General features: G+C 41.6%; 1 protein-coding gene and 1 pseudogene across 2 annotated transcripts in view; one reads left to right on the top strand and one right to left on the bottom strand.

Annotated features, from left to right (window-relative positions):
- CGNL1 (cingulin like 1) overlaps window positions 1–12,815 on the top strand; it is a 169,231-nt gene that overhangs the window by 66,624 nt on the left and 89,792 nt on the right. For both annotated transcript variants that reach the window (XM_061157243.1, XM_061157245.1), the window contains exons 6-7: window positions 725–873; window positions 7,986–8,121. In XM_061157243.1, coding sequence (XP_061013226.1) covers window positions 725–873; window positions 7,986–8,121 — 285 coding nt within the window. The remainder of the gene's footprint in view (window positions 1–724; window positions 874–7,985; window positions 8,122–12,815) is intronic.
- LOC133067224 (BBSome-interacting protein 1-like) lies at window positions 1,933–2,311 on the bottom strand (annotated as a pseudogene).

Here is a 12,815-nt window from a genome sequence, read left to right on the forward strand (position 1 = left end):
AGCTGAGCACCGAAGAATTGATACCTTTGAACTGTGGTGCTGGAGAAGACTCTTGAGAGTCCCTTGGACTGCAAGGAGATTCAACCAGTCCATCCTAAAGGAAATCAGTCCTGAGTATTCATTAGAAGGACTGATGCTGAAGCTGAAACTCCAATACTTTGACCACCTGATGCGAAGAACTCATTGGAAAAGACCCTGATGCTGGGAAATATTGAAGGCGGGAGGAGAAGGGGATGACAGAGGATGAGATGGTTGGATGGCATCACCAACTTGATGGACATGAGTTTGAGCAGGCACCTGGAGTTGGTGATGGACAGGGCAGCTGCAGTCTATGGGGTCGCAGAGTTGGACATGACTGAACGGTTGAACTGAACCAAAGCATGTAGAGAATGTTGGCTTTGAGAGAGTAACAGAAATGCTGTTGGATTCAGACAGGCAAATTGGAAACTAAATGTATATAAAATGTCTGGACTAAGTAGTAGAAATAGCAGAATGTGATTAAGATGTGTTTGTGTTTTTCTTCTAGAAGTATTACAATTCATTAAGTGTTCGGTATTCTTTGTAGTTGTGAACTCCTATGCCTTAATGGGACAGTTCCATCAGGTTGTTTAATAATCTAAGTGCAGAGACATGGAGTTCATCAGAGAGTCCATCTGAGATTCAGGATTCAGTGGGGTGACATTAATGTACAGTGGAGGTGTTTTAACTCACACATTTGTTTTAGAATCAACAGAACATCAAAGAAGAGAGAGACAGGATGAAAGCAGACTTAGAAGTGTTGCAAAGCCAGCATGACAGCAAGGTGGAGGAGAGCACTGCGCTGCAGCGGCGGCTGGAGGAAAGCGAAGGGGCGCTCCGGAGACACCTGGAGGAGTAAGTGTGGGCCCAGAACCTGAGCCCTCCCCACCCCAGGCTCCTGAGCTGATGGAGCCAGATTCTCTCTGTCCATTTAATTCTCCGCAACCTTCCAGATCTTCATAGGGGCCGCTGAACCTGCCTTTCCGCCCTCTTACCCTTGTAAAACTATAAAACCAATGACGTGTAGACTGGTAAGCAGAATTTAAAAATTATTTGTGCACCTCAAAGGATGTTTTATAAAATTTTAGCCCTTAAAGTGGATCTCATGGCAGGTAAGTGAGCAGCTGGGAATCCTGAGTGTTGTATCTAGAGATAGTTTAAGAACCAGAGTCCAGTCTCTACAAAGCAATATCACGTGACCTCCACAGTCTTATGGTTTCAGAGTTTTATCCTGGACGATGCTGGCTTTTGTGACCAGTGCTTTTTTTTTTTTTTGATTCTTTATTTGGAGTGCATTTATTTTAGATCTTTTAAAAAACTTATTTCCCACAGCAAATTTTAAATCATATAAAAGAGCATATTTGAACCTAGTTAATTTAAACTTTGCTCTTGGCAAACTTTTAAAACAAGAGTACAGTAGTAAATAAATAATTTTAATATTATACTTGGGAAATACTTGCACACTTCCTTGTTTTTGATCTTATCTAGAACTTAATGAAATTTCTAAACGTATATACCTTTCATCATTAAGTTCTATTACCAAGTAATGCTTGTGTTATAAAAATTATTCTTCAAAAAAAAATTATTCTTCAGAGACTCAAAGTTTTACATTTAGTCAGTGTATGAGAAAATAGTAATTACTGATAACAGTTATCTAAAGGAAGATCACATTTCTAACCTCTTTTGCAGAGCCTAATTTCTCAGCAAGGCCTCAAGGTCCATACTAATTTAAACTGTCTATTACCAACTGCAGCAAACCAACCAAGAATTATATTCAGATTACAGAGGTATTCCTAGGAACATACCCATTGCAGGTCTAGCTACAGTCTTTTAGAAATAAAACTTCCAAATTTATATTCATTTTATTTCATAGGCTCTTTCAAGTCCTTATTAATTTCCATTTTTAGGGTTTTGATACTGTTGTTCAGTGAGTTATTTTCTGTTGTTCCTTTTCTGTCATTTCCTGTTGGTGAATTGTATCCTGTGCTGCTTGCTGTATTTTCTCGTTTTGGCACAGTCATAAATCTTAATGGCAAAAGTACGGGTTTACATAGCACCATTGTGGGTGTATCTTCTACATACAACTGCTCTTGTTTTGGAAGAACTTCCCGGAACAGCAACTTCGTTTCTGCCATATCTGAAGTGCTGGATACAGTCTCGTCCTGAAAGTTCTCCTGATCCTTTTTCCCCGCAGCTTTAGGTATCCAACCTGGTATTACGAAGATGACTGACAGGTGTTGACTCAAACCTACAGAAGGAAAGATGCTTCTCTTCCCTGACGGCTCAATTGTTGCCCAGGGCAACTGTGAGTCTGGGTGAAGGGTGTGACCAGTGCTTATAGTTCTTTTGCATCTTTAGAGAGAGAAAGTCAAGCCCAAACGGCCCTGCCATTTTGTTGTATTAAAATCTGTGACAGAGGGCATTTTATTCATTTCAAGAGATTTGAAAGAGAAAGATTAGTAATAGATCCACCACTGTTTTTTTCCCACTTGCTCTTGTTGCACAAGTTCTGCATCCTATCTAAAGAGTCTGTCTAGATGAAAACCTGTCCACATGTAGAAATCCATGAACAAAAAACCAGAGAGCCCAAAGTTATGTGATTGTTGGGATTCTAGCAGTGATTTAAGAACATACAAGTAAAATACTTGACCCAGTTTTGTGAGGAGAATGTCTAAATGAGTGTGTATGTCATATGAACAAATGTGGCATATACACAGGAATACTTAGAATACCTCATTGTGAGTGTTTTATATCTGATTAAATCTGTGTGAAATACAGAATGAACATGTATAACATGTGGGATGTCTGAATATGTGAGCTGCATCTCAATACATTGTATTCTAATCTGAAAAAATCTATGACAAAAGGACTTGAAATGAAGGTCTGAAATAAATGGTGCAGTGAAGTCCACTGGCCATGACAGAAGCCTTATGTGAAAGGTTAAGCAGGAGTGAAATCTAGAGGGAAATTCAAGAACAATAGGACATTGTATCATAAAAGCGTTTCATTACCTTTGCCATTTTGATGGTGTGATGTGTGCTTTTAAAATATTCTTAGAGGTTAATTTCAGAAAAGAGGATGAAAAGGAAAAAACCCTGAAATTTAGACTGTAGTAGGATGTATGGATGTGAGAAATGGACTGCGAGGAAAGCTGAGCACTGAAGAATTGATGCTTTTGAACTGTGGTGTTGGAGAAGACTCTTGAGAGTCCCTTGGACTGCAAGGAGATCCAACTAGTCCATCCTAAAGGAGATCGGTCCTGGGTGTTCATTGGAAGGACTGATGCTGAAGCTCAAACTCCAATACTTTGGCCACCTCATGCGAAGAGTTGACTCATTGGAAAAGACCCTGATGCTGAGAGGGATTGGGGGCAGGAGGAGAAGGGGACGACAGAGGATGAGATGGCTGGATGGCATCACTGAATCGATGGGCATGAGTTTGAGTAAACTCCGAGAGTTGGTGATGGACAGGGAGGCCTGGCGTGCTGCGATCCATAGGGTCGCAAAGAGTCAGACACGACTGAGCGACTGAACTGAACTGAACTGAACGACTTTACTGTGTTTGAGTGTCTCTTGAGGAGGTACAGGTCAGCAGTGGACTGCTGCAGGAGCAGGGGCTCGGTGCAGTAGACCTGGGTGTGGCATAAGCCCTCTTGGAGGAGGTCGCCATTAACCCCACCATAGAGCCCCCAGAACTTACACAGGACTGGGGAAACACACTCTTGAAGGGCACAGAGAGAACCCTGAGTGCACCAGGACCCAGGAGAAAGGAGCCAGTGACCCAACGAGAGACTGACCCAGACTTGCCCATGAGTGTCCAGGAGTCTCTGGCAGAGGTGTGGGTCGGTGGTGGCCTGCCGCAGGGCTGGGGGCACTGAGTGTAGCAGTGCCTGCATGGGAGCTTTTGAAGGAGATTGTCTTTATTACCTCCACCATTATCTTCATTACCTCCACCATAGCTTGGTTTCAGGTCAAATAGCAGGGAGGGAACACAGCCCCACCCATCAACAGAAAATTGGATTAAAGATTTTCTGAGCATGGCCCTGCCCATCCGAACAGGACCCAGTTTACCCCTCAGTCTCTCCCATCAGGAAGCTTCCATAACCCTCTTATCCTTCTCCATCAGAGGGCAGACAGACTGAAAAACACAGTCACAGAAAGCTAACCAATCTGATCACATGGACCACAGCCTTGTCTAACTCAATGACACTATGAGCCATGCCGTGTAGGGCCACCCAAGAGAGACGGGTCATGGTGGAGAGTTCTAATAAAACGTGCTCCACTGGAGAAGGGAATGGCAAACCACTTTAGTATTCTTGCCTTGAGAACCCCATGAACAGTATGAAAAGGCAAAAAGATAGGACACTGAAAGATGAACTCCCCAGGTCGGTTAGGTGCCCAGTATGCTACTGGAGATCAGTGGAGAAACTACTCCAGAAAGAATGAAGAGATAGAACCCAAGCAAAAACAACACCCAGTTGTGGATGTGACTGGAGATGGAAGTAAAGTCCAATGCTGTAAAGAGCAATATTGCATAGGAACCTGGAATGTTAGGTTCATGAATTAAGACAAATTGGAAGTAGTCAAACAGGAGAGGACAAGAGTGAACATCGACATATTAGAAATCAGCGAACTAAAATGGATTGGAATGAGTGAATTTAACTCAGATGAACATTATATCTACTGCTATGGGCAAGAATCCCTTAGAAGAAATGGAGAAGCCATCATAGTCAACAAGAGTCAAAAATGCAATACTTGGATGCAGTCTCAAAAATGACAGAATGATCTCTGTTCATTTCCATGGCAAACCATTCAATATCACAGTAATCCAAGTCTATGCCCTGACCAGTAATGCTGAAAAAACTGAAGTTGAACGGTTCTATGAAGACCTACAAGACCTTCTAGAACTAACACCCACAAAGATGTCCTTTTCATTATAGGGGACTAGAAAAAAGTAGGAAGTCCAGAAATACCTGGAGTAACAGGCAAATTTGGCCTTGGTGTACAGAACAAAGCGGAGCAAAGGCTAGTCAAGTTTTGCCAAGAGAAGACACTGGTCATAGCAAACACCCTCTTCCAACAACACAAGAGAAGACTCTACACATGGACATCACCAGAAGGTCAATACTGAAATCAGATTGATTATATTCCTTGCAGCCAAAGATGGAGAAGCTCTATACAGTCAGCAAAAACAAGACCGGGAGCTGACTGTGACTCAAATCATGAACTCGTTATTGCAAAATTCAGACTTATATTGAAGAAAGTAGGGAAAATCACTAGACCATTCAGGTATGACCTAAATCAAATTCCTTATGATTATATAGTAGAAGTGACAAATAAATTCAAGGGATTAGATCTGATAGAGTGCCTGAAGAACTATGAACAGAGGTTCGTGACATTGTACAGGAGGCAGGGATCAAGACCATCCCCAAGAAAAAGAAATGCAAAAAGGCAAAATGGCTGTCTGAGGAGGCCTTACAAATAGCTATGAAAAGAAGAGAAGTGAAAGGCAAAAGAGAAAAGGAAAGATATACCCATTTGAATGCAGAGTTCCAAAGAATAACAAGGAGAGATAAGAAAGCTTTCCTCAGTGATCAATGCAAAGAAATAGAGAAAAACAATAAAATGGGAAAGACTACAGAGCTCTTCAAGAAAATCAGAGATACCAAGGGAACATTTCATGCAGAGATGGGCTCAATAAAAGACAGAAATGGTATGGACCTAACAGAAGCAGAAGATATTAAGAAGAGGTGGCAAGAATATACAGAAGAACTATACAAAAAATATCTTCATGATCCAGATAATCACGATGGTGTGATCACTCACCTAGAGCCAGACATCCTAGAATGCGAAGTCGAGTGGGCCTTAGGAAGCATCACTACAAACAAAGCTAGTGCAGGTGATGGAGTTCCAGTTGAGCTATTTCAAATCCTAAAAGATGATGCTGTGAAAGTTTTGCACTCAGTATGCCAGCAAATGTGAAAAACTCAGCAGTGGCTATAGGACTGGAAAAGGTCAGTTTTCATTCCAATTCCAAAGAAAGGCAATGCCAAAGAATGCTCAAACTACTGCACAATTGCACTCATCTCACATGCTAGCAAATTAATGTCAAAATTCTCCAAGCCAGGCTTCAACAATATGTGAACCATGAACTTCGAGATGTTCAAGCTGGATTTAGAAAAGGCAGAGGAACCAGAGATCAAATTGTCAACATCCGCTGGATCATCAAAAAAGCAAGAGAGTTCCAAAAAAACACCTACTTCGGCTTTATTGACTATACCAAAGCATTTATATGAATCACAACAAACTGAAAAATTCTTAAAGAGATGGGAATACCAGACCACCTGACCTGCCTTCTGAGGAATCTGTATGCAGGTCAGGAAGCAACAGTTAGAACTGGACATGAAACAACAGACAGGTTCCAAATTGGGAAAGGAGTACGTCAAGGCTGTATATTGTCACCCTGCTTATTTAAATTGTATGCAGAGTACATCATGAGAAATGCTGGACTGGATGAAGCACAAGCTGAAATCAAGATTGCCAGGAGAAATATCAGTAACCTCAGATATGCAGATGACACCACACTTATGGCAGAAACAAAGAACTAAAGAGCCCCTTGATGAAAGTGAAAGAGGAGAGTGAGAAAGTAGGCTTAAAATTCAACATTCAGAAAACTAAGGTCATGTCGTTCGGTCCCATCACTTCTTTGCAAATAGATGGGGAAACAGTGAAAGACTTTACTTTCTTGGGCTCCAAAACCACTGCAGATGGTGACTGCCACCATGAAATTAAAAGACGCTTGCTCCTTGGAAAAAAAGTTATGACCAACCTAGACAGCATATTAAAAAGCAGAGACATTACTTTGCCAATTAAGGTCAGTCTAGTCAAAGCTATGGTTTTTCCAGTAGTCATGTATGGATGTGAGAATTGGACTATAAAGAAAGATAAGCACCAAAGAATTGATGCTTTTGAACTGTGGTGTTGAAGAAGACTTTTGAGAGTCCCTTGGACAGCAAGGAGATCTAACCAGTCCATCCTAAAGTAAATCAGTCCTGAATATTCATTGGAAGGACTGATGCTAAAGCTGAAACTCTAATACTTTGGCCACCTGATGGGAAGAACTGACTCATTTGAAAAGACCCTGATGCTGGGAAAGATTGGAGGTGAGAGGAGAAGGGAATGGCAGAGGATGAGATGGTTGGATGGCATCACTGACTCAATGGACATGAGTTTGAGTAGGCTCCTGTAGTTGGTGATGAACAGGGAAGTCTGACATGCTGCAGTCCATGGGGTTGCAAAGAGTTGGATACAACTGAGTGACTGAACTGAAAGACTTTGCAAAAAAAAAAAAAGGTAGAATAGCTGTGAGTTTAATTTGGAACCGAGGTTGGCAAACTTTTTCTGTCAGATAGTAAATGTTTTAGAGTTTATGGACCATGCCATATGAAATTGTTAATTTCTGCCATTGTATGGTGCAAATGACCATGAGCAATACATGAATGAGCATGGTTTTGTTCTAATAAAACTTTCTTTACAAAAGCAGGCAGTGGGCCAGATTGGCCCACGCGCCATAATTTGCTGACTCTAGTGGTCTGGAGTACTGAGAGTGGGGTGGTACAGAGTCGGGTGGCTTTAGTGAAAACAGCTCTGTGGCCTAATTCCTTGTCTTCTCTATCCAAATTCTAGTACCATGTGGTCTCCTTTTGGGGAGGAAATGTCGTTGTATAACCTTTCCCATTACATTGGCTTGATTTCTCACTTGTCTTCTCCTTGGGCAATTAGACTGCTGGTATAGTTCTTACCAGTGCCTTTCTGGTTTGTGATATTTTGTTCAGCACAGAACAGAGAATGGGAGGCTACTTGGGGACTTAGATGACTCTGCTTGACCATCTGAAGGTCTGAAATCAGACTGGATGAAAATAAGCAGAGACCAGGAGAGTGTCTCTCATGGGTTTCCTTTTCTGCCAGGCTGTTCCAGGTGAAGATGGAACGGGAGCAGCACCAGACTGAAATCAGAGATCTCCAGGACCAGCTCTCGGAAATGCATGATGAATTGGATAGTGCGAAACAATCTGAGGACAGGGAGAAGGGGGCTCTGATTGAGGTAAACTGGGGCTAGGTGACAAGAGAGACCCTGTCTATCTGGAGGGTATGGGATAGGTTGGGGCACTGGGAGCCATTGTCTGATGTGTGCTTGTTCTACTTGGGAATATGGTTCCCTTTTGTGAGAGCATCATATGCAATAGTTTGTCTTAGGAAAGTTTTCAACTGTATAGAAAGGTAGAAAGAATAATGTGTTAACTCATGTAGAGTCCCAGTCCAAACCCAACAGTTGTCAACATGTTTCCGTATTTACTCCATTTTTTCTTCTGTCCATCCATTCAACTTTGTTTGTTTTTTAATTTTTATTTATTTATTTATTTTTTTGTTGTTGGTTTTTAAAAAATTCATCTCTCTATTCTTCTCCATGAACTTTTTCAAGGGAATTTACAGATAATACCACATTGCACCCGTAAGCTTTTCAGCATGCGTTTAAATAGTTAGATAATTTTCTTATAACCACAGTACTATTATTATATCCCCTTCATGGATCATAGCCTTGTCATGGTGAAGGGGCTTGCATAACTCAGTGAAGCTATGAGCCATGCCCTGCCGGGCCACCTAAGATGGATGGGTCAGAGTAAACAGTTCTGACAAATTGTCCACTGGAGAAGGATTGGCAGCCCACTCCAGTGTTCTTGCCTGGGAAATCCCCTGGACAGAGGAGCCTGGTGGGCTGCAGTCCGTGGGGTCACAGAGAGTCATATACGACTGAGTGACTTACACATGGTACACAGCAAGTGTGATGTGAACTTCAGTTTTGGTGATGTGTTTTCAGGCAGAGGCTAATAGTGAGAATCGCAGGAAAGGGAAACAGAGCACATCTTTTCTTAAAAATGTTCCTGGTGTTGCTGGCTTTCTGTTTTTTTGCCTTTCTTATAATGGGAGCTATATCTTCTATTGCTGCCTTTCTGCAAGATAAGTTAGGACACAGTGAGCTTCTCTGTGCCAAAGTGGGTTTCTCTCCCTCTGGAAAATTGTCCTCACTATTTTTATCAGTTTCCTTTGACATGTCAGTGACATTTGAAAAATGATCTATGATTTTTATATCACAAATTAAATAGGCCCCATCTCCTCATCACTTTCAGTTTATTCTTCATAACTTAATAAAAAGTGATCGGGGGAATCTGATAACAGATTATAGTTGTAGCCAACTTTTCCATTGGACTTGGCTTAGAATAGACTCTTAAACTCAGCAAACATTAAACACTTCTGCTTTTGAATGCTTGGAAAAGCTTGAAGGCCCTGTATTTTGTGAGGCCTGCATAATGCACAAGATTTTTCAGGAAATATCTTTTAATACTATACATTCTATTAAATGACGTTGGGTCTCTATATGGAGTCAGTATGAAAAGAGGATAGAATCATTATTTAAAAAAAAAGATTAAAGGAAAGACAGAAGAAAGGAAGACATAGTATAAAATACTTCTTCTCTTAGGATAAGCCAGGTATTAATAATTGACCAAGAATAGAATGACTTTGTTATTCTTAAGTAACCAACTGATGGTTTTGAATTTCTTTTTAAATTTAAGATACAAAAATAATTATAGCTCAAGTAGTCATTTCTTTGACTCTGTTTCCCTTGGTTTTGGTAGTGATGGGTAAAAATGAGACCTCTCTCTAAGCTTCATGACAGTGGGGTTCTCTAATTACTGAAGATGATCTCTGATGGGAGCTTATAGTGTTGACAGATGGGCCAACAGAATCCTATGGTGTTTTATCCCTGACATTTACCAAGATGCAAGTACTTACGTATCAGTAAAATATTCTGGTTATGAAATCCTATTGGTTTAGGGGTAGACTGGTGCTCAGAAATAAAATCTCTAAAGTAAGTATAAGCTTATTTTGAAGTGATATTACTGAATATTAAACACAGTAAAGAAAATTATGATTCTCACCAGCTGTGTTACAATTTCTAGGCCATCTTTCTGTGGAAAAAATGACATAATTCTTTGTCAGATGTATGTTTTTTTGAGGGGAGGGCACACCATGTAGCATGTTGAGATCTTAGTTTCCTGACCAGGGATCAAACCCATGCTCCCTGCAGTGGAAGCAAGGAGTCCTAACCACTGGGCTGTCATAGAATTCCCATTTCTTTTCTTTCTTTTTTGTTTGATTTTTGGATTGTCAGCTGTAGTTTTGATATATGACCTTTACTTGTCTTTTCTGTGAGCAAGAGCTTCTGTGGAAGCTTTTGTGCAAAAGGTCTAGATCAGTGTTTTTTTTCCTGTTGACATGGAATACCTATGGGTAGGTGGTGTGTGAAGATGTTCTGTGGACTTGTGAGTGGCTCCTCTGGATGTCTGGTCTGTGTCTTTCTGTGCCTCTACTGTTAGGACAGCCTCTGGCTTGTTGCTGTTAACAGCCAGCTCCCAGAGCATGCTTCCTTTTCTTCTCAACTTTCCTTGTTGTCTTTTCAGGTTCTGGGCAAGTTTCTTTGCTTCAGTTTAAACAGGTGGACCTCCTTCTAGGCACTTCCAACTGAATCCAGTACGCTTTTCATTTGCATCCGAGAGCCAGAGCACAGCCACACTGCTTGCTTCTCAGCCTCTTTTGAGCTTGTAGTTTTGTTGTCAGGCCTGCAGAGGCTGTACGGTGAAGAGAACCAGCATTGTTATCCAATCTGGGTCTCATCTTGGCTCTGTCAGTTATATGCTGGGTGATCTTAGGCATGTTATTAATAGCATCTCAGAACTCCAGTTTTTTTTAAATAAATGAGAACAGTAGTATTCATCTATGACTTTTAGAAGTGCTTAGCATAATTCTTACTGTGTAGTTAGTACCAAACAGTCGGTCTTTTTAGCTTAACCCCCCTACTCCTCTGCATCCACCCCCAAATATACATCCATACTAGGTCTTTATCTCTTGTGGCTTCGTGTGAAGCTAGCCTAGATGTGTATAGGTTTTGAAGGTGCTGATTCTGCATATTCATAGTTTTCCTTTGTTTTCTTTGATGTGAGTCTGCAGACTGGCATGTGCATCTCTGGTGGATGTTTGCATATATTTTGAGATTTATATGCATCCTTGCATCCTTGGTGGCTCAGTGGTAAAGAATTCGCCTGCCAATGCAGGAGACATGGGTTTGATCCCTGGGTCTGAAAGATTCCCTGGAGAAGGAAATGGCAACCCACTCCAGTATTCTTGGCCTGGGAAATCCCACGGACAGAGGAGGCTGGCAGGCTACAGTCCTTGGGGTCGCAAAGAATCAGACACGACTGAGTGATTAGAAAGCAGCAATATGTTTTCTCTCACTTCTTTGGCTTGATATAATTGACAGTAAAGCCTCAGAGGTGGTGAAGTTTTTGAAATCTCCCGGTGCCTTTTGGTCTCTACCCTGGAAAGCTTCAAGTGCTTCTCAGTGATACGGTGAGGTGTAATCTGATTGGATTTGTACAGCACAGCCCATTTAAGCAGCAGCCCCAGTCACAGATAACAGCATGTTGGTGTAGAATGGACCATAAAAACTTAGTTTCTTGACATGCATTGGTGGCAGTACACAAAAGGCAACATGAAACACAGATATATCCTGGAAAAGATAAGTGTGGGAAGAGGAACTGCGTTATCGTCAAAACAATTGAGAAATGTGTGAGAGTAAGAGCAGGAAACAGGAGTAGACTCACAAGGCCTGCTGTGAAGAAGCTGGCAGGAGGCTCCAGGAAGACCTAGAGGGGTTGCCAATAGCAACAGTGATGTGGGGAGGGTGTTTCTAATAGCCGTGAACTGGACAGTTTGATAAATAGCAGAATGGGATATATTTTCATAAAATTTGCTTATGTGTTTTGTGTTTGGTGCTTTGGAAGAGTCAGAGTTGCTCTAGTTACCTGGATGATTTTCTGGAAGTTTCTTCTGAGCTTATTAATGCCTGCCAGCTCGATTCTTAAGGAACTAAGTCTTAGTCTGTGCAGTGCAGCTCCACCCTGGAATTGCAGAGGCTCCCCTGGTTTAATGGGGCTTCTCTGGTAGCTCAGCTGGTAAAGAATCTGCCTGAAATGCAGGAGACCCTGGTTCAGTTCCAAGGTTGAGAAGATCCGCTGGAGAAGGGATAGGATACCTACCCCAGTATTCTGGCCTGGAGAATTCCTTGGGGTTGCAAAGAGTCAGACACAACTGAGAGATTTTCACTTTCCCCTGGTTTAATGTATGTACATGCCCTAGCAATGTGAGCAATGGTCCCAAACCTTTTTCATGACTGGTTTTGTGGAAGACAGTTTTTCCACAGACCAGGGCAGGGTAGGCGGGTTGATTCAAGTGCATTACATTTACTGTGCACTTTATTTCTATTACAATTGTTACTTTGTGATATAATTTATAATAATTGTACAACTCACCATAATGCAGTATCAGTGGGAGCCCTGAGGTCGTTTTCCTGCAACTAGATGGTCCCATCTGAGAGTTTTGATATGAGTCTGCAAGCAATAGATTTATTACGGTCTCTGTGCAGTCAAACTTCTCTGCTAATAATGTGTATTTGCAGCTGCTCCCCAGTGCTAGCATCACCGCCTCAGCTCCAACTCAGATCACCAGGCATTAGATTCTCATAGGGAGTGCACAACCTAGATCCCTCATATGCACAGTTTACAGTAGGGTTCGTGTTCCTATGAGAATCTAATGCCACTGCTGATCTGACAGGAGGAGGAGCTGAGGTCATAATGTGAGTGATGGGGAGCAGCTGTAAATACAAATGAAGCTTTTCCCATT

The sequence above is a fragment of the Dama dama genome, chromosome 12 (genome assembly GCF_033118175.1).
Source record: "Dama dama isolate Ldn47 chromosome 12, ASM3311817v1, whole genome shotgun sequence".
Classification (NCBI taxonomy): Eukaryota; Metazoa; Chordata; class Mammalia; order Artiodactyla; family Cervidae; genus Dama; species Dama dama.